Source organism: Solenopsis invicta, chromosome 8 (genome assembly GCF_016802725.1).
Source record: "Solenopsis invicta isolate M01_SB chromosome 8, UNIL_Sinv_3.0, whole genome shotgun sequence".
Lineage (NCBI taxonomy): Eukaryota > Metazoa > Arthropoda > Insecta > Hymenoptera > Formicidae > Solenopsis > Solenopsis invicta.
Window position 1 is genome coordinate 4,307,396 of NC_052671.1, and position 22,836 is coordinate 4,330,231.

General features: G+C 34.1%; 2 protein-coding genes across 2 annotated transcripts in view; both read right to left on the reverse strand.

Moving 5' to 3' along the window:
- Positions 1–241: 241 nt before the first annotated feature.
- LOC105198120 lies at positions 242–13,831 on the reverse strand. The gene is given in 5 exon segments (XM_011164770.3): positions 242–8,538; positions 9,313–10,741; positions 10,744–10,896; positions 12,906–12,994; positions 13,561–13,831. Coding segments are annotated over 3 exon segments (5,748 nt in total). The 5' UTR covers positions 12,906–12,994; positions 13,561–13,831; the 3' UTR covers positions 242–4,372.
- Positions 13,832–14,636: 805 nt separating this feature from the next.
- Positions 14,637–22,836, reverse strand: part of LOC105198121 (NGFI-A-binding protein homolog) — a 37,131-nt gene continuing 28,931 nt past the window's right edge. The window contains 10 exon segments of the mRNA XM_011164771.3: positions 14,637–15,184; positions 15,469–15,525; positions 15,630–15,741; positions 16,134–16,204; positions 17,527–17,629; positions 18,086–18,336; positions 18,606–18,824; positions 19,408–19,775; positions 20,354–20,491; positions 21,450–21,551. Coding sequence (XP_011163073.3) covers positions 15,077–15,184; positions 15,469–15,525; positions 15,630–15,741; positions 16,134–16,204; positions 17,527–17,629; positions 18,086–18,336; positions 18,606–18,824; positions 19,408–19,775; positions 20,354–20,491; positions 21,450–21,551 — 1,529 coding nt within the window. The 3' untranslated portion in view covers positions 14,637–15,076.

Here is a 22,836-nt window from a genome sequence, read left to right on the forward strand (position 1 = left end):
TCAGAATAAATTATTTGCGTGATTTTAGCAGTATTATTTTTTAATAAAATGCGAAAAAGATGCAATGCCATCTCGAATGCCTATGCGTGTTCACTGTTATTTTGTGAAGTTATCGTTTACTTCGTCAAGACGTTTTGAAAACGTAAAGATCCACACTTGTAACCTGCAAAAGGATGGAAAAATATTTTATTTCGTAAAATAGTGTTAGATAACAAAAGGTGCTAAATTAACTTACACTTAGTATAGAAAAATATGACTAACTTTATTAAAAATGAAAAGTATATATTTTATTCATAAAATCATTTTATATTAATCCTATCACAAATTTATTAATTAAATCACAAATCTTAAAGATTATTGGGTTCAATGGCAAACATTTAACTGCGTTACATTTTTAACACTAGAAGATATTTAGTTCTCTGTTCAACTTTAGTTCTGCAATAAGACAAGAACGCGAGTTGCTCTGCACAATTGATTCGGAAAAGCTCATTCTTATACTCAAGAAATATATCTATTTAAGTATGCAGTAAAAAATTGTACAATATTACATTATATATTATACATGTGTAACATGCACGTAAATAACAAAATGCGACCCTCAATTTTAATTCTTTACAATTCTTATATTTCTTATTAGAGATGTCAAGTTCTTATCGATAGAAATATATATAGCACTAATAAAAATTTTATCAAAACATAGACTAGTTTAAAAAAATAATAATGCAATACATTATAAAAAGAAATTTAATTAAAATTTCAGTATACGAATATTAGAGTTACGTTTAAATTAAATTATCATTTTTTACACAATAACCTTTCACACGAAAGCTCATTAAATAAATGCGGTAAATGTTCCTCTCGACAAGAATCTTGTAACATTTTTCTTAAATTATGTTCGGAATAATTAAAGAAATACGAATATTTTTGTACATCATGTGTCCCAGTTGTAGTAGACAAATCTGTCTACTCTAGATATCGGCGATTCGCAACGCAAATTCTATTCCAATTTGCGATTTCTATTCCAATTCGTAAATACAATTCAATAGAAACATGTAACAATATTTGCTTGCAGAAGTGCGTAATATAATACTTCTTACACAATCACAAAAAAATTTTTAATAATTTCTAAATAGTGTGCCATTTTAGGTTATTGTTAAAGGACATAATACAATTAGCGCAAGTTTATTGTTCTAAAAATTCTATAATAAAATAGCTTCGAGCAATTCTATACAAATGACTTTCAATAAAGTATACAGTAATTACAATAATTATACTGTAGAAAAACCAGTCAACTGTTCAATATCTATCACTTCTTATTTTTAACACTTTATTCGCTTTATAAATGATTGATCAAAGAAAATCATCTACAAAAAAACAGGGTCAGTGCACCATTGCAATCACTGAACGATCACTAGTAAATAACTGTATAAGAAAAATATTAAAATATTAAAATACCATTTTACTTGAAAATGTAATTATATTATTTTTATTTGATCATTAATTGGTTCAATTTTTTGTCCAATGAATAATGCAGTAACTCTGTGTCATTAGTAATAGAATATAATTAATTAAAAAGTGATCTTCTATAATCATGCATAATATAAGATTAACAATATCATGGAAAATATTATATATAATATAATAAATTACAAGAAAATAATTATTAAAGAAACTAATAATTTCTTCCTTATTCCATCTTAGAAAATGTAAAAAGAAAAATAAAATTATTATTATTATTAAATAAAAACTTTATGACAAAATTAAATTTGATGTTCCTTTAGAAAAAAATTTAAAGCAAAAGATGATTATTTAATTTTTCAATCAATAATTGCAAAATATAAAATAGTTTGCAATAATCAGAAAAAGATACATAAGGAATGAATGTCAATATAGGAAAATTTACTCAATATATTTATAGTAAACATATGTATCTACATTTACTTTACTTACATTTGCTGCATTTTATATTATACTTTTGTAGCATTAAAATTTTATATTAAAAAAAAAAATTTGAAATATTTTGCATTGAAATCTCAATAGTGCCAAAACCATTTAAATAATAATAATAACATTGAAAAATTGAGATAATGTATTGATATTGAACTACAATGTATTTTCTAAAAAATATAAGTAGATATTACATATAGTCTTATCTTGAAGTAATACCAATATCTCTTTCGTTAAAGAATTAGTAAAGGCAAAATGATTGATTCTTTGCTTAAATAGAATCAATTGCAAAATGCCATTTCATTACAAAAAACCATTCGGTTATTTTTCAGTACAAGTACAATCATTAGAGACGTACTTTAGACAGTCTCGTTATTCAGTTGAAGCACCTTTCAAAATACCTGATTTTGTTTAGTACTAATTTCATACTAATAATCAAATGTTATGGTTAACAGGTAACTATACAAAAAGTTTTTTAATTTAAAATTAATTTAAATGCTAAGTTTAATCCTTATATTTTTAAAGATACTCTTAAATTGTGTGCATTTGGTATCGTAACGTAATTCATACGAATGTTTCTTAACATAAGCCCCTGATATTCCTTCATTCCTGATATAATTCTTGAATATTTTGATTATTTTTTTTTTAGCAATTTAACAATTTAAAAAATTTTTAATTTTTAATGAAAATAAAGCAGAATTATTATTTGTAAAATAACTGTTTAAAATATAAATTAATATTTGTTTCTATCAGTGTTCATTGTTAATATTTTATTAAAAGCTAAATAAAGGATTGTGTATCATGTAACCGATACTTAGATAAATAAAAAATAATTATATTGTTTCTAAATCACATACTTCTGATTCAGCTATGTATTTAACCTTCAGTTGACACACTGGGTGTCGTACACCCGAGCTGTTTACGAAAATGCTTGGCATTCATAAATCATTCGCTCCGTCTGCTTTGAATATTTCAAATATATTCAACTTCTCGATTTTCGCATCTATTTAGTATTTTTCTTTAGTCTTCTGGCATATCGATTAAAAAAAAAAATTGTTCAAATTCTATGCATTACATACTGAAATATACGCAACTGAAAATAGTCGGGTGACACATACCCATGTATGGCAAAATATCGAATTTAATATAGTGTGTCAGCTGAAGGTTAAGATCACTTCAATAAATTCCTTTTTTAAATCATTTCTTTTATTCTTAGTCTACTGCTTTTTCTTTTATTAATGTCTTGTTACTAATGAAAAAATTAATCGCGCCGGAACAAAAAGCAGAAGGAAAAATCAAAGTGGAACATATAAATTTAATAATAATTAATGGAATCAATAACAAACATCAACATAAAATGTCTTCAATATATGTGTATAGATTATTAGAGAATTTCGACATTTTTTATTCACTATGCATGTTACATAAGGCCATTTTTATTAAAAAAAGAAAAAAGGAAGAAAATCCCATTCAAGATATAATTTAACCCGTCTTGAATGAGAGATCGACAGCAAAATGTTATTAACTTAATAACATGCTAAGATTAAATGAAAATGTCACTGATTACAAGCGATGTAATTAATACGATAAATACAAAATATTGATGAAATATACAGACGATGAAAATCATGAAACCAATGAAAAGAAATTCTAATCGTACCTGTTAAATTATATGTCATTATTGCAAGATACAACAATTAATTGAATTGTTTTGTCAAACATGCAATTGTCAATGCAAAGAAAGCTGATTAGTAATAATTATAATATAAGCCTGCTTAAAAAATCAAATAAGAAATGATAAACATATAGAAATTTGATAGAAACCTATAAGTTCAGATAAAATTATATAAGATTTCTATTAAATTTCTATACGTTTCTATTATTTCTTATTCGGTCTCTTATACTCTCTTTTAAGCAGGGAATATAATAACATATGAGCATGCTCAAAATGATGAGAACCCTACACGGAATAATAAGTTCCAATAAATCCCAGAAAAAATTTTTTTTACAATATCTACATTGATGTAAACAGAGAAAAAAAGAGATAAAATAAATACTCTGTCACATTATGCCTTGATATTTAAGAAGCTAAGCTATTGGAAAAGTTAAATTTCTTATTATAAAGAAAATTATTTAAATAAAAAATTTATTTAGAAAATAACATAAAAGCAATTGTTGCTGGTTTTTCTAATTCATCAATAACTGAAATCTATCTTTCTATTAAGATAAACATTTACTATTATCAACTCTTTCTATTAAGATAAGTACATTATTACATTCGATTGCATTCAATCAGAATTATGTGAGCCAAATAAACTTTAATTAAATGAATATCGAAATAGAATTTCTCTTCATCGGATAGAGAAATTAAGCGTTGCCGAACTTCATCTCGTGTTAAAATTATTATTAAGATATATAATCACCATTAACGGTTTACGTCCGGTACATATGCAGCGCTGTTGTAACTGCTGCGAGTTTCGTGCTTCGGCGAATGCTCATGTAGTGCAAACTCATGTACGGAGCCGCATTCATAGCCTGGACAGTATAAACATACATAACGTTCTGGGTTCGTCGAGACCTGTTGCATTGTATGTACAGTCACAACATTCCCCGCATTATTTGGTATATCAATCGATTGCAGCTGGTAAGACATGTCTGCCTTAGTTACGAAATATTGTATCACATTACTATCGATATTCATCTGATGCTGCTGCAATTGTTGTTGTTGCAATTGCTGTGATTGCTGATGTGGCATTTGTTGCAACTGCGGCGTTTGTTGCTGCATTTGTTGTTGCAGCTGCTGTGTCTGTTGTTGCTGCTGCGCCTGTTGTGGCTGAGACTGTTGTTGCTGAGACTGTTGTTGCTGCTGCACATGTGGTGACTGATGTTGGAAATATAAAAGAGGTGGCGGCGTGGACGTATAAGTAGTTTGTAAGAATGGTTTAACAGCTACAGTGCCAATATTTTGATGCGTCGATTTGTTTAATGAATGAGTGATTTGAGACGGTAAGTTTTTATGATAGGCCGTCTTCTGGATACTCTGTGACGTAGGATTATTCAACGATGGAGCAGGCGTCACTTCGTGAGGCAGCGTCTCTTTCGGATTGAATACGTTTACAATCGTGTTAGATCTGATCGAGGGCAATGACTTCGCACCAATCACTGGATGTTGCCGAGAATTGGCAGGTTTGTTCGGTCGATGATGTATCGTGAATGTATTCAGAGGCACACTGATGGATGAAGATACGTTACTGATTGCCGCGGAAGAAATAGGACGTTCCTGGGTCGATGTTGTCATCGTGAGAGGATTGAACGTTGATTCCGTCGGCCAGACTTGCACGTTGTTGGACGAAGATGCTTGATCACTTTGCTTGTCTTGGAAAGATGTCTGAATATTGTGTATCAACATGTGTTCTTCAAACGTTTGTAGGGACTCAAACGACAAATCACACACGTGACAAATCTGAAGCTTCGATGAGGAACCGTTTGTCAACTCCGCCAAAGTCTTTACGCGCAGGAAGGATTTAGGCACGGAACTCATGACGTTTTTCGGTAATGGTTCCTTGAGCTCTTCTCTGGACAAATTCGTTTTTGACAACTCTGAGTCATCAACACAATTCTCGAGGACCTTGTCAACTTCCGAAATGTTCGGTTTATTGTCCGGCCACGTGTTCTTGGATTTTGTCAGACTTATTACATTAATTTGGGGATTTAAACTCGCACTTTCATTTACATCGCTCGATTGCGATGTTTTCGTAGATTTCGCTATCGAAGCCGTGTTGTTGGAACATTGCGTTCGCCCATCTGCAGTATTGAACGTCGTTGATTTCGTGTTTTCTTGCAAATTCTGGTTCTTATCAGAACACATGCTGCCAGTATTTTTCCCGACTTCGGTCGAACTCTCTTCACTTTCTGACAACATTATCGTTAACACCGCTTCCTTGTCAGAATCATCATCACAATTTTTCAAATTACTACTTTGTGTTGATTGTGCGACTGGGATATTAGAAATAACTTTTACTGGAACTTGCGAGACGATTGATTGTGCTTCTTTATAGGAGCGTACTGATAATTCTTGCGGTATCGTTGCGTCGATTCGCGTACGTCGATTCCCAGATAAAAGTAAATCTAATAGTGATTTTTCGCATTGTATATTGTGCACAGTCTTGTCAGTCAAATCGTTCCCATCGTCGAAATAACTCAAATCCATGGAAGGTAGATCGTTTACAGTAGCGTCTGTTTGCAAATCTGTGTTGGAACTGTCACTAATGCAACTGTCGCGATAGACCACCTCGCATGTAATCGGTGTCTGATGTATCTCATTGTTGTTTTTGTGTATCTGTGCGTGTGTCTGGAACAGTTCGACACTGTTATGATGACTCTGGCAGCAGGAGCATACATAGTCCGCCTGCAGTTTGCTATGAGTCTGCCAATGCTTCTCGAAGCTCTCCAAAGATTGCAACACGGTTGTGCATACTTTGCAGATATATACTTTTTGTAAGGCGGTGATATTCACACAAGTAAAGTGCAAATTCACGTCTCGTTCCTGCGTATGCTTCAATAAATGCATCTCAAAAGACATCTTGCTGTAAAACGTCTTATTACAGAATCCGCATACCAGCAAAATTGGCATTTTGCCGCTCGAAAATGTGTTTCTGTCATCTAAAAATCCGCTGCGAGGCTCGATGGTATTTCGGCACGTTGCCTTGTGCATTTGCAAATCTTTTTCAACAGGGAAGGGTTTTTTACATTCAGGGCACATAAAGTCAGCTATTTCATAAAACATATCTATATCATTGTCAGTGTCAGAGTTTAATAATTTATCAAATTTTCTACCACATAAGGAAGACTTTGGAAACGAAGCCTCAGTAGCCAGGAACAATGGATTCTTCATATGTATCTGTAAATGTTTGAGAAACAGCGGTCCGAGACAAAAGAAAATCACCTTGCATATGTTGCAGAAAAAAGTCGCCCTGCCTTTACAATTACGTATACGATTTTGCCGACCATGCATCGTTAGATGCTCATGCATACTCTTGGCAGAATGCAGCATCTCGTGGCAGCTGATACAAATCAACTTGGCTTTCCTATTCTGTCCATCTTTGTAACAGAGCATGTTTTCCGTAGAACACTGTGTACAGTGCTCCTCAAAACATTTTAAGCGTCGAAACACTGTCCGGCAATTCAAGCACAATAAAACTATCTCGATCTGAATTTTCTCTTCCATGTTCGTCCCATTCTTTGTCTTAGGATCATGACACTTACAAATAACGAAGGACTCTGTCAGTCGAAGTTCCAAAGACGATCCAACGATGGGCGTTTTATCTTTCTCCACATTTTGTGTTTCGGTCGTTGTCTCCTTAGCATTGCTTGCTAAAAGCGTCGACTGTTTTTCTTTGCTCACATTTTTTGTTATATCCTGCTGTGATACTTCTGAGGCAACAAGATTCTCCGTATTCGATTCGCTAGACTTCTTGTTTGTATTTTCTGACAGTCTTTTCTCTTGCTCATTGGTATCGTTTCCGACTACTTCTGATTTGTCTTTCTCAGTTGCTTCTACCAAATTGTTCGCCGTATCATGTGAAACTTGATTTTTGGGCTTACGAGTTGAAGGAACAACTATGATATTTTTTATTTGGTTTTTCCGGATAGCGTTAGCCATCTCCTTAAACATGTGCTGAACCAATTGTTCATAGGTGTCAAACGTCTGTGAACATTTTGGACATATTAAATTCTTTAGATTTAATCTTTTAGATTTCGGCGAATCTTGATTCAAAGCAGATTTTGACTTCGTAGTTGATTTAATTTTATTTTTCCTTTGTCGTGTATTGTGTTCATGTCGCGTGGTTCTCAATGACGAGGAAGAAGAGGATGGAATTTCCATATTGGAATCAACCATTGATTTATCTAATTGATGTGAACTAGCTTTTTTGTTAACTGAAGAATGTTGTTCTTGTTCTGACGATGATTTCTCCATATTTTTGTAACTGTCCTTATTTATGACCGTGTTGTCTAATGAGGTTTCCACACAATTCCATGAATTGTTAGATGTATAACTGTCTGATGTAGAATCGGCGTTTTCCCATGAATTTTCAGAAGTAGTGCTGCCCTTAGATCGAGTAGTGTCGCTTTCTTCAATATTCATGTCACTTGGAAGATTCTTACTGCTAGATAACTCGGGTCTGAATGTATCGTTACATTCTGTCGGCTTTGCTGAAGACAAAGCAACTTGTTCTTTTGGTGAAGAAAGTTTTTCAGGAGAGTCAACCGGTGTATTGTGTTTTACGGAAGACGTAGTTATGGAAGCAGAAGTCGAAATACTTTCGCATTCCGCATTCGTTGATTTGATTGGCGACTTTTGTGCAGCAACGAACGTTGATGTTGACGGTGATTGCGTAGAAACGATTATTTTTTGCGATTTTATGCATGCGCCAAACGCGTTTCGCCACATTTCTAAACGTTTCGGCGACAAAGTTTTACACATATTTTCAGACACCCCTGATGATGAAGTTATACGCCGAATCTTGATGGGCGTAACCCTTCGGATCTTGAATGGAGTATTCTCATCTTTGTTTTCTGTGGTTTGAGCATCTGTAACAAAAATTTGAATTAATAAAATTGTATTAAATATAATTGAATTTCCTAAAAACCAAACAAGTCCATTTTAAAAAAAACTTTGAATTCTGATTAAACTAAATCAATTTTCTTTAGTAGCGTTTCAGTCTAAATAATTTTGTTCCAGCAAAAATCAAACAGAAAATATAAATAAGTAATAAATATACAATTTCATGCAAATGTAGAAAAATTTATTATTTTTTTTTTTTTAAATGGTTCTCAAAATATTAATCAAACTTAAAATATTGTTATACCTATTATGTCCAGAGAAAAATTACCAGTTATACAAAGAGAAATATAAAATAACATTTTAATTAAAAGCAATTTGTAAATTTTTGTAAATAAAAAGTGAAAGAAATGAATTGTTCTACATTTAAAACGATATTTCCTTCATCTTTATCATTATTAATCATTATTAATGTTATAAAATAATTATGAAATATTATAGGCTAAATGTGTAGTAAATAAAATTTCGACAAGAAAACTATAACAAGTCCAGATCTTTATTTTTTTTTTCTTTTAAATAAGTCCATAAAAATCAAAGCTTTACAACATTGTTTTTATACCTATTATATGGCTCAAGAAAAATTACTACATATATTATCACCATATGTAATAAACGGTTTAAAGATGAAAAACTTTCTTTATTTCCTGAAAATTTAATTTTTTGGACTTGTTTGATTTTTGTAAAAAATCTTTCAAAAAATTATGAAAAACTAAAATTAAGTAAGACTCTAAAAAGAGTTGTACCTCTTACTGTACTTCCTTCTGTAGACAATTCAAATATCTCATTTGTATTTTGTTTCCTAGACAGAGTAGGGCTTAGACTACGATCTTCCGTATTTTCATTTATACTTTTTCTTCGTAAGCGCACACGTGTGTACATCTTTAATCCATGAGATTTTAATTGGAAATTCGAAGTTATCACAGAAGTCAAATAATTCTTCGTTAAACGATCGATCTCAATCGCTGAATATATGCCGTCTTCGGAAGAATACTGTAAAGTATCCAATTTTATCATTAGAACTTTAGGCTTCTTGAACAGTTTGTATTTCTTTCTGAGTTTATTGAACTTTGACTTTATTGTAGAGCGTTTTCCAATAAAACTATTGGGCACGGTTAATGAAAGATTTTCAGGAATGTCATTGATTTCTTGAGATTCTAAAGAAGAAGAGATCAACAAATTTTGAAGCTTCCGTCGGTCCAATTGTTCTTCTTCTATTGGTTCAGACGCGACAATCTCTGAAAGCTTCGTTCTGCCCTCTCGCCATTTAATAACATCATCATCGTTCATTTCTTCCAATCTTGTTAAAATAACTCGCACTGTACGACTAATCTGTACATCCATTTCCTTTTCATCAAACTTCTCAAGAGATAAACGAGACTCACTTCGATTATTATCGTCAATCGTTCCGATATTACTTGCATCTTCACTATCACTTTCAGATTCACTTAATATTATTAATCGACTTCTTTTCCTTGGTCCAGATCTCTCTTCAGTTTCACTATCGGACAAAACAGATTTTCTTTTAAACTTCCACTCATTCGACCGCTTTCCCATTCTTTTAGCCATGAATTTTAATCTTGCATGATCCTGTTTTTTCATCACTTTTGAATCATTTTGAGATGAATGGTAAATAGATAAATAAGCTTCGTCGCTATTCAAATTGGATTCTACGCTCTTGTCGAGACTTTCTTGATAAAATTTGTATGGTAAAGTACGTGAACATGCGTTAGGTACGATGTCATCGGCATACGAGTTCTCTTCCTGCATTTGACACGTCGAGGAAAAATCATTAATCTTGCTCTGTTCAGATTGCTCATTTATATCTTCATACAATTCGTCTGCCTTGTACGATTGATCAGAGCAAACTGTATTTTGGTCATTTGTTCTTTCTTCGTACACCTCGTCTACCTTGAATGATTCATCAGAGGAGACTGTATTTTGGTCATTTGCTTTATCTTCTGATGGTCCCGCTCTAGCTTCAATAGTAGGTTTCATCTTTTGGAACTTTTGCTGAGATTTCAAAGACTTAGAAGAGCTTTTCTTTCGTTGACTGTATGGTTTTAATCCATATTTCCAATAAGCTCGTTTCTTATTACTTTTGAGTGAACGCGATTTTGGTCCTTTCTTTACATTTGGCGAACGTGTGAAATTTATCGAAATATTGTTAGTTATATCATTGCTATCTCTCTCTTGCACTGGTTGCTATCTCTCTCTTGCACTGGATCCTTTGTCAAAGATTTCGTTTGCTCCGTTAAATTGAAACTTGGATCTGTTCTCAAACTGCAGCTTGGTGATGCGTCAAACAGTTCCTCATCGGAGATATCCATCTGTAATACATTTAATGTGGATTATAAGTCTTGAAAAATACAAAAAAATAATGAAATATACAGAAATATATAATACTATAAATCTTAAAATATAGAAAGCATTCTCTATAAAATATTACCGATCAAATTGTTTTCACTAAAATTAAAAATTTCACTAAAATTAAAAATACAATTTATATCAAACACAAATTTTATTCTTCGTATACATATTAGATAGAATATTTGAATCTTTGGACACTTTGAAAGAGACAAACATCTTTCCCTGTATGCTTAAAAAAAATTTTAATGTAAAATAGTAATAAATAAATTTTCATATTTTTGTATATTTATCTAATTTAATAGCATTTACTCGAAACCTTTTTTCCATCTATATGAAATGAGTGCAAGACAATTCAACTATACTCTTATATTGGTTAATCTATTCCAAGCCTACTAAAATTTTTTTCAAATATTTTATTAATGTTAACAATTCTGATTAATACTAATAAAATTGACAATCTCATTATATTTGCTCAAATTTTGTTAAAAAATCTTCTGAGAATTTCAAATTTTCCAGGAACTTTATCTCAAATTTTAAGATTAGAAACCTTTTTTAATGAAGCTTGAAAATAAATTTATCTTATTATAATTCCCTAATAACATACAAAAAAAATCACTTAAGTTTTGAATATTAAATTTGAGAAAGTACTAAAAAAAGATGAACATGGAATATAACAATCGATCTACAGTTCACTAGAAGTACAAAATTTAAAAGGTGATTAAATATATTACAATATGTAGTCTTCAAGTGTCACAAATTCTTTTTATAAAAACTCGCGCATTACACGAGAATGTACATGAATTAATGTGTGTCACATTAATTAGTAATCGATTGTCGACATTTCGCATTAGCAAGGAAAAACGTGATCAAAGAAACAATCTCGTCAGAAATAAAATTTAAAAGTAAAATTCTAAAAATTTATCTAAATATTGATAAAATCTACAATTTTTAAGAATGTAAAATATTTGTGAATGTAAAATTTTTCGAACATTCCTAATTTTTCCGATTTTCTCGATAATAAGTAACAAACACCCTGATAATAAGTAATAAACACATAGATGTATGCCCAGCTTTAAATGGTTGCATTCAGCATATAAAGCAACATTGCTATTGTAAGATTCTTTAACACTTTAATTGGCTTTTAGCTCTTGTCAGATCTGAATGTATAATCATATTAAGGAATCTTCCAACAGTTGCAAAATTTTTGCTGAACACAAGCAACTGTTGTTACAAATTTTCGACAAATTCTCCAGAAAACACCAAAGTCTTAATGAGATATCTAAAGATAGCTCATTAAAGATATCTTCAAGGTATTTCTAAATGTCGAAAAGATATATCTTACAAAATATATTTTTAAGATATTTGTTACATAAAATATTTCTTGGATTTCTAAAAGATGTCTTCAAGACATCTTCACAGATATCTGAAATATCTCAAAATAAATATCTCAAATAAAATATCTCAAATGAAATCTCTTTTCGATGCTTATTAAAAATTGCAAGATATCTTTCAGAAATCTAAAGGACATTTTTGTTTATCTGAATTCTCATCATAACTCCAACTTACACAAAATACAAGAAACGTGATAAATTTCGTTAAATTGAAACAAATACATTCAAGAATTCACTTTAAAAAATGGTGAATGATTCAGTTTGCTACATTCAAACATACGTTCCAAAGAACATGGTTTACTACGTTCGAAATCATTGTTATTCACTTTCGATCTTCATAATCTACACATACTCGATTGAAGGGAATTTAAAACACGATGAAGATCCCATTCGCCGCCGATGAATCATGCCTTACTGCGTGTTACATTTCATAGACTGACGTACAGATAAACTCCTCCTTGAATTTCTAAACCTTTCACAAGCAACAATACACGCTGCAAAATGTAAAAGAAAAGAACAAAATAAAGCAGGTTAAGGATAGCACGATGCAAAAAGAAGGAATTATTGTCTTTACTTACTTGATCAAACTGCTGCGAAATACGACGTACAGGTTATGTTAGTCCAGCTGCGGACTCCGTCTGTTTTCACCTTCCTATACGTGCTCCGTCTGTGACACGAAAGACGTAACACGATAAGCACTAGATAAATTGAGTCGTAAATGTGCTCCGACAAGTTTTGTTCAGGAAAAATTTTCAGGATCGCCGATATGCAGGATAGCAGAATCAGTCCGTTCGTACATAGTTCAAGCTTAGGAGAAACAAGTATCGTGCCTTTTGCGATCGGAACGTCCTCGCGGAATTAAAAGGATGAGCGGCAAAACATTAAGTAGGAACAAGAGGACTGAATCTAAAATCTAATAAATCTCGTCGCGTGACTCGCGTTTCGCATCGGCAGATCAGTCGTACTGAGTCGAGTGAGTCGTACTGGAACACATTTGGCCTGCGCCGCCTGCGCGATACGACTTTGGAGGCTTCGGTAACTATATTTAGATCTGTCGCGCAGGTAAGGTGAGGTTAGAATTGATGCAACGGCGCGAATAAGTGCATCAACGCCATCAACATCGATCGACGACACGTGGTACATCGCAAGTGGCCTCGAGCGGCAGATGAGGAGGTCTCGACACCGGCGTTGAACTCCTCGGAACACGTTAATATCGCATCATACTACTCTTACCTCATCGTTTAGAGCGACACCGCTTGCTCGAAATCCGTTCGTTCGCGCGTCGTCACGTACTCCCCCCCGGTACCTCCGGACTGCTCCGGTCGTTTCGACAGCACGACTGATCGTGCGACGAACGTTGAACGTCGTCGAGAAGTCGCACAATTACGTCAACGCTACTTTCTCCGTCACAGATGGTCGCGAATAGTCCGTCGCAGCACTGAGCACTGAGGCACGAATCGAGGAGAATGGATCATGACAAAACTTTCTTTGTCCTTTATACGTCATTCAATCACGTGATCGCTTATGTATACGTTCGATGAACATCGATGCGCGCAGAATATTCTCGGAACGATTCCTAGCTCCGCGACAAAGCTTGAGGTAGTTCAAGTATTGATTCAAACTATTCTAGTTTGAAAAGAAACGAAAATAAATTCGAATAAATTAAAAATTGCAATTCATTTTAATTTCCCCGAATTCGCGCTTTAAACTCTTTGGAGTCTCCGCGTATATTTGGATTCAAATGGACTCGAATGCGCTTCATTTTGAATTCGAATCGATTTGTCATTATATCAATTTTTGGATTCAAACTGAATCCAAATGAAACAAAATATCAAATGAGCTATTCATCATGTTGAATTCATATTATTTTTGGATTCAAATGAATTTGAAAAATCTGAAGTGCAAACTTCAAAAATGAATTAATTTCTATCTATTCTTTCAATTCATTTTCGTTTGCTAGGAATGATATGTCATGGATTATTTTAGTTTCAAAAGCCATTTTTAGGAAATTGTTTGCTGTAAATAGAAAACATTTACTACGAAAAAAATAGTTGTTACCTCGACTAAATTTTTCAACTCGTGGATAAAAAGAAAATCTTTTTTAATAAATAATACATCACACAAATATAAAAGAATCTTTTTCATAAGTTTTTCTAAGAACAGGGAGTAATTATTATCAAACAAAATAATTAACGTAAATATTAATTCTATTTCAAAAAAAAGTATATAGAGGATACAAGATAAATTGATTGCTCGCTCTGCGAAAAGTTATCTTATCTCTCGAATAAAGTTACACACAACGGCGCATGTAAAAAAAAGGACCGTTATATATATTTACCTATATTTACATTTGTTTATAATTTTACATTTTATAATGCTACATACTTCAGTCAACGATCTTTTGATTTAAACGGCTTATCTTTATTCAGCTATCGCCTCCTAGAAACATTCGTCATAATCGCTATACATGTCGTATCGTGCTTTTTTCGCTTTGCTAGAACTAGATAACGGACAGCGTCGCAAACGTTTCTCGCTCGGACATAAGTGACAGGTCGCTCCAACCGTTGTATAAAATCCAAGTAAGCGACTGTCATATTATTCAAACGCTGCCATGAATGCTATCGTGCTCATTAACACATATGTGAACGATGTTCGCGCGGTTGATGATCGATGACAATGACCGGCGCCTCTACGCCGTCATTCACGTCGCCGTGACGTCAATAGCGGCAGTAAACGTTAAGTAATAATATCACAGTGTGGGTTTCTCATCCGCGGGCTCCTCCTTTATGGGATGGCTGCATTCCATTAGCGCAGGATTTGCCACGGCGATTATGTTGTCTCCGCGCGAGGCTATCACCTACGCATAATTTATGTGCGAGCCATTAGCGGGCCGTGTAGTAAAATGCCGAGACGTCTATTGCAGACGTTTTTCCTATCATTCTAAAGAAGCATACATTATTCAAGAGTTAAGAAAAAAAAAAAAAAAAAAAAAGAAAAGAACGGTGTAAATAGTTAAAAGAAAAACTTGCGCGGCACATTTAGCGGTTTTTGCAAACGGTTCTTCTAACATCCAAGCAAGGACGACGAAAGGTAAAGGATGAAGACGCAACGAGGACTTTGGATCGCCTGCTCCTCGCTCACCTTTAGATTGAAGTCGCCCTCTTTGTCCGTGTTCTCAGCTTCTGCCTCGTTTGTGTCCTGAAACATACGCAGATGTTATATCGCCATTCGCTCATCCTCAACTCCTGTGCCATAACAACTTTTTTTTACGACACAGATAAATCGTATGTTTAGTAACGCACGTGCATAGACGACGATTCCTCGTTAGAGAAAGAGAATTGGCTATCCGAGTCGCTGATTTCCTCTACGCTGGCGCTAAATATACCGTTGTTACTCTTCTTCCTCCAGACTGGACTGAAACAATTGCGCATATCTAAACATCAATATGCACTCTTATTGTAGATGCAACGCTAAATGCAGCAACGCGATATATCTAATTGTAAATCGAAATTGAAATTAAAGAATAATTTTTAAATATTATTATACAAAAATTCGAAATAAACAAAATGGAAGGTGGATATTTCTTTCAACGATTTTAACGTATTATTCATAGATTTTAAATTATATTATTTTCATATAATTATACAATGTTAATAATTCAGAAATTATAATTTAATTTATCAACAGTGAAAAAATGTCTAAATATGATTCCTTTAAATTCATACACTTTTTCTGTGTTCACGACTTCCAAGTAAGAAATCTTTTTAATACATCGAAAGAAAAGCATTGAAGTTAAAGATAATCACCTCGACGACCTATGTCTCCTAGTGATAGAATTGTTAATATCCGTTCCAGAACAGCGTAAATCCAATTCCTCCTGAAACAGTGAACTGCTACAGACAGTAGGAGTAGCAAATTGGATACGTGAAGAAAAAGGGGACGAATAACACAGGAGAGGTGGAATTTTATGAAAATGGTATATGAAAGGTAGGGGAGGGGGGGGGGTTATGCCAAACCATATAAGCAGACAAATAAACACAACTTGGGATACCAAGCGTAGAGCATAGAGTCCAAGCAAGTTGTGTCGAATAAATCAACCTTCGAAACGATCTATGTCACAAAAATTAACAATTCAAAGAGAAAAATGTAAAGAGAACCTGCGCGTTATTTTTCCATGAAAAAGCTCCATGCGTGTTCTAATTTCAAATATCTATTCAGCATGCAGATTGACGGTTTAGAATAAATGTAATATAAGCAAAAGAAACCATGACCGATTCAGTTTTATTAAAAAGAATTACAATTTTTATAGGTCCTCAGAATTGATGAAAAAAGGCACACAGCTATTTTTTGTAATATATAATTTATTGTTAACAAAGAATTAAAAATATTGCATGCTGTCAAATCATTAAAAGAAAAGAAAAAAAAACAGTTTTGCAATTTAGGAGACAAATAATAAACGGAACCTTTTTTAACTTAAAATAGGAACGTTTAACTTAAAACAAGTATTTTAAATCAATTAAAAAGATATTAAAGATTTTAATTTAAGACTTAATTATCAAGATAAAAATTGAAATTTCAAATGTTTGAAAAAAAACGAAAAATATGTTAAATTTTAATAACTATTTTTAAGTTTTAATAATACTGATAAGTAAATTTGATATTAAACATAAAAAAAATATGAAAAGGATGAAGTCTCATCGTATTTATGATAAGAATAAAAAATGATACAGAAATCAACTAAAGAATCTTCAATCAAGAATCTTAAAGTAAAAAGAAGTGTGGGGCGAATTTGATATAACATTGATATAACTTTGATAAAATTAAACAAAGTTTCGTTCAAATAATCTTCATATAATTTTTATTTGTGCAGAATCACGGGTTAAAGTATCTCCAATGCGTATCACACAGCTGCAAACTGTAAAAGAAGGATCCAAGCACATCTTTATTGCGATCGGCGAATAGATCACACACTCTCAATTGAATCAAGCGGAAGAAGCGCCAAGCCATGCATGTGCTTTTGCAACTATACTTGACCTTTTTTGCGTCCGTTCTGTTTCGTGCGTTCTAAATTAGTACGGATGGTTAATGCGTGGCGATCTCTACGCAACGGGCGTATGGTTAAATGATTAGCGGCCATGCGAGTGCGGCAGGTCACAGTGCACAGTGAACGATCTATTTCTGTGGCCAGGGTGATCTAACCTGCGTCGCATCCTCACCCTCACCCTCTAGCTCCAGTTTCTGGCGTTTTGAGCGCTCGCCATCGGTCTCCTCCCCGTTTTCGCGTGGCCTCGACATCGACAAGCTGCAAGAACATCGAACAATAGAGTTAAATAAGTAGGTTGAATCACAATCAGTCAATCGAAAATATGTATATATTTTCCAAAGTGTTTATCGAAAATTTTATCGACGGAATGCCAACAGGAATGTAACAGAATCTGCTGACGGTACATAATGGCGGATTGATTGCACAACCAAACAGAACCCTGCCATTTAAATTATATTAAATCCTGCTACTATTTAAATTATATTCGTTAACATTTTGTTCACTGAAACTTTATTCAAGAGGATATGTTTGAGGATTTGATTGCGACTTTAATTAACGCCAATTATTGATATATTTTTATATAATATTAATAGATAAATCTACCGATATAATTCTTTGGATTTCTCGTTATCCTACGGTTAGGATTACAAGTTCAAATCTTGAGCTCTCGAATTCACAGATTTCACAAAGACGCGAGCCTACGTTTTTACTTACTATTGGCTCTTGGAATAGTGGTAACCGGAATCGCGGACGACACGACGCGCCAGAGGAAACAACTCGTCTCTCCTAGTGAGGAGGGCAGGCACAAATCTGCAGATTTGCGCCGCCGCTTCGTTCACCGACACTTCGTGCAACGTGAGAGGCTTCTCCGGCTTTCTCTTGCAATCGAATCTACCGTAAATCGCCGCGTACTTCCGGATCTCGTCCATTTTGCGCGGATCACTGTCTGACATCGTCATTACCATCTGTAACATAATTCAATCTGCTTTGTAAAATGCGTTTTAAAAGATTGCAATATATTCGCAAACATTCGTCCACGCTGGAATTTGTAAATTAAATTGAAAGTGAGCCAGCATTACATAAACCGATCGCATTTGAAACATATGTTACATTGAAACATGTTAAGTTTTCCACGGATATAACGTCTAGCGATTGAAAAATTTGAAAGCGAACAAGTAGGGTATGAAAGTCTTTATATTTCGAGCGCGTCTGCCAGTCGAAATCAACGAATCACCTCCAGGTTCTTGCAGAGTTTTTTCTTCACATTATGGGGTTTGGGATCGAGGGGCCTTATGGTGGCGACGAGCCTCTCCGCGGCCTCGGCGAGCCGCTGCACCTGTGACTGCAAGAGGGTCGGCGTTGGCTGCGTCGGACTCGCAGGTGCACCGCCACCGCCACCGCCACTCGGACTCGGCGTGGTTCCGCTGCCGCACGAAGACTCGCACGTTCCTACCTGTACGCACAACAAAAGTGAGCGATGAAGCGCGTGAAAATGATAAGAAAGCGTGATCACAGATATAGTTTAATTAGATTTTATTATTTTTTTTATTTATAGTTCAATTTAGTTCAAGCAGTCAACTCCTAAAATACTTAAAAAAAAATAAAAAAAAATAAAATAAAATAAATCAAGTGGGCCTTATTCAGCCAGAATAACTCGTGTCTTGTCCGTAACGTGTTATATCCATGTGGAGCGTAGTTTTATACATGCATTCCATTGAAGTGTTAATGATACGCAAAGGCTTGAAATTCTGAATCTTTAGAACAGTTCCTAATTAACTTCTCGATCGAATAAGACGACTTTCTTCCGATTTCTAATAGACTCAACTAGTACGTGTCTGTTTAAAAATGGCGAAATCAGAAAAATCTTACAGGAATTTTACCAGATTATAGTAAAGTCTATCAAACGTTTTGATTATAAAATTTCGATTATTATAATAGGGAATTATAAAATCCTATAATAATAATAATAATAATAATAATAATAATAATGAAATTTCATCGATCTCGATCAAACATTGCAGTGAGAGAATCTTTACCTGTAACACATTGGGGCTATGAGTGGTCGTGTAAGGCAAGGACGTGTTCGGGCTCGGGCTCTGGCGGAAGGTCGTGGAGGACGCCGACGTCGACACGCTGGTGACCGGCACAACCGGGCTGGCGCTTCGGCAGGGCAACGGCGTCAGCGGCATGTGGGGCGTCGTCGACACGTAGGACGTCGGCGTCAGGGAGGTCTGAGAGGTCGCGGCGAAGCCGGTCGGCAAGCTCTGCATCTGCGGCCGCGGGCTCGCGCAGGCGAAGCCCACGGCGGCGGCGGCGGCGACCGGGCTCTTGGCGGCCGCTGCCGCGGCGACGACGGCGGCGGCGGCGACGGCGTTCGTCGGCACGACCGGTGTTTGAAACAACGCTGCGGGATGCAGATTTTGATCATCCGTCACGCGCGAGATCTCATGCTTCGAAACGTTACGAAGTTAAAATTTACAACTCTAAATTAAAAATACAAGAACTCCCGGAAATTCAAACTTAAAAAACAATGAACAATTGAGAGTCGGTGCTGGTAATTCATTGAAACAATTTTCCTCTTTACAAAAAATTGAATCATTTAATCTGCAATTCTTCATGTCACCATATTCTCCAATTAAACGTGTCATATGGTCAAATTTGTTCATGAGTCCCATGGCGAGCATTCATCTTGATCTTGCAAGATCAAGATCAAGTGATCGAGATGAGTGCTTGCCATGGGACTCATGAACAAGTTCGACCATGTAAGAAATGTGGCACGTTTAATTGGGAAAGATAGTGATGTGCAGAATTTGCGGTATGAAGAATTGAAGATTAAATAATTTAATTTTTTATAAAGAAAAAAATTTTTTTGAGCACGAATTATAGCGACGACTCCCAATTGCCTATTAACATTTTTCTCAAAGTTAAAATTAATGTAAGTATCAAGAGCCGAGCGACGGGATAAAACGTGAGATACTTTACAGGGATTAGTGAGCCACTCCTGCAAAGCTTTCTGAAGCCTCCTAACGTGAAGCGGCTTGCTCGCCATGCCCACCAACGCCATGATCTCCAGGAACTCCTCCTCACCCGCGTCGCAAAGCTGTTGCACGTCGTCGCCTCCTGTAATGAGTCACGCGATATCAGCGAGAATTGCGAGAGGTATCATTCTCTTTAAACTGCGAATTCTAATTTCGAACCGTTTCTCTACCTGCGGAAACATGAAAACTCGCATCCAGTTTTATAAGCGATTTAGAACATAGAACTTTTCAAAAACGAAATTTAGACGAACAAATTGATTATACGTGAAATCATATTGCTCAATTGAACTGAAACGTCGACAAGTGTTACAATAAAAAGAAAAGATTTTCCTCATTATTTTTTTACGAAAAAATTGCTAAGGCTAAAGAATCCACAGTTCGCAGGAAATGAATACACCAAGAAAACATTCCAAGAAATTTTTAGAACTACATAAACCGCATCGACTGATTAATTGGTTGCATTATTTTGTATATAATGAATCACAGTTATTTTAAATATTTTGTCAGTATACTTAACATATTAATTAAAGTGATAATTTATAATAAATTAATACATGTACTTGGAATATATATTAAGATTACGGGATCAATATTTTTCAGCTAAAAAGTTCGCCAAATGCAAATTTCATGATAAAATCATTGGTCTGCAACTTTAAATTTAAAAGTTTCAACTTTGATGTTTATATACGTATCATAGCTATTCTCAAAGACAATTTATCATTTCATTTTACTGAACGCATTACATGATGATGAATAAGTTTGAAATACAGTACCTATGTGCATACAAAATATATTTATAAAAGTAACAAGTATAAATCAGTTATCAAAAGAATGTAAATAGTTAAAAAAATGTAAAAAGTTAAGTTACAGTGAAAAAAAGAAGGTAATTCTAACAGTAACTTCAAATTGATCGTTACAAGTTACTTTTCAATCCTAGAAAATAGTGTGCCCGGGGTTGAGATATGTTTCCCGGATTGAAATATTTTCTCGAGATCTAGAAAACGGAACATTGAAAGGCTCTTCGATTTTCATGTACTCACCCATCTCGAGGAGCGTATCGTAGTATCCCAGCAGTGACGCTCGCTGCATCACTCTGTACAGCTGCAGCTCGGCCTCGTTTTGCGGCACGGACGTCTGCACCACTGGAAAGCGCACACCGCATTCGTTAAGAAGATTCATTAAGAGAGGCCGCGGTGCAATTAGTGGCAAAGGATCGATTCCGACCGGTCGACAATTTTTAGTTTCTTTTTAGTTAATTATCGGTAGAAGTAATAATATTTATAATAATCGGTCACCGTAAAAGCTGTCGTCTCTCCCATTCTTTTGCTCACCTCGCGTTCACGATCTCGACAATCAATTACGCACTATAAAAGATGAGTTAAAATGTATTGAAACAACATGCATTAAGGTATGTTAAAGTGTCTCCACGTTTAACGCAAGGCAAACCGCCAAGTTAAATTAACAAAGTGTTTAAAAAAAAACACACTTCGTGTACGTAAAATACGTGTGTTTTTTTAATACGCATAGATGTGTTCAAAAAACGCCCTTCGTTAATTTAATCTGCCAGTTTTGCGCATTAAGAGATGGAAACACTGTAACATGCTTTGAAGCATAATATTTTAACACATCTTTGATATTTCGTCGGCAACTGAACATCGCGAATGTATCGCATGTTATTCTTACGTGCATCAAACGCGTCCGAATTTTATTCCAAAGTGAACCTGACTCTGCTTGTGATAACGTATCTGGCACATCTCGAATTCTAGTGTGAGGCTACCATTCTCTTTAACTCAAGTAAAATAAAACCAGGACGTGGAACAATATATCAGTAGCAAAAAGGGAATCAAGAACCGTTCAGTGTTCTTCTTTTTCGCCGACATTTATTAATCACTACTCCAGATACTTCAGACACTTTTTCAACAAACAGCTGAAATAATGTCGGATTTCTCTGTTATTTAATTTTTTTTTTGGATAAAATGCATCCTTATGGAATTGCGTCTCTAATGTCTCTAGTAGTGTAAAAAAATAAAAAAAAGATCATAGAGTCAATTAAAGCATTCATTTTTTCACAGCAAATATTACTGTTGTATTACGCAAAGTTACGAAAATGTGGATAATTACATGAAATATTTAAAATATTGTCTTGTACGTAATTTTCCATATAAAATAAATTTACACAATAAAATCTACACATTTTATGTAGAATTGTTTCATTTCTGTAATTAATTATATAATTTTTTATATTTACATTTATACTTACAAAATTACATAACTTTGTATATTTATAACATTTTTTATATTTTATATTTAATCATGTATCTGTTATTTGTATAAATTTTGCAAATTTTTTTAAGTGCTAGTAGTGAGAATAAAGGATCCTGCCTGACACCGAATTCAAATCTCATTGTCAGTCAGCTCCGTCAATTT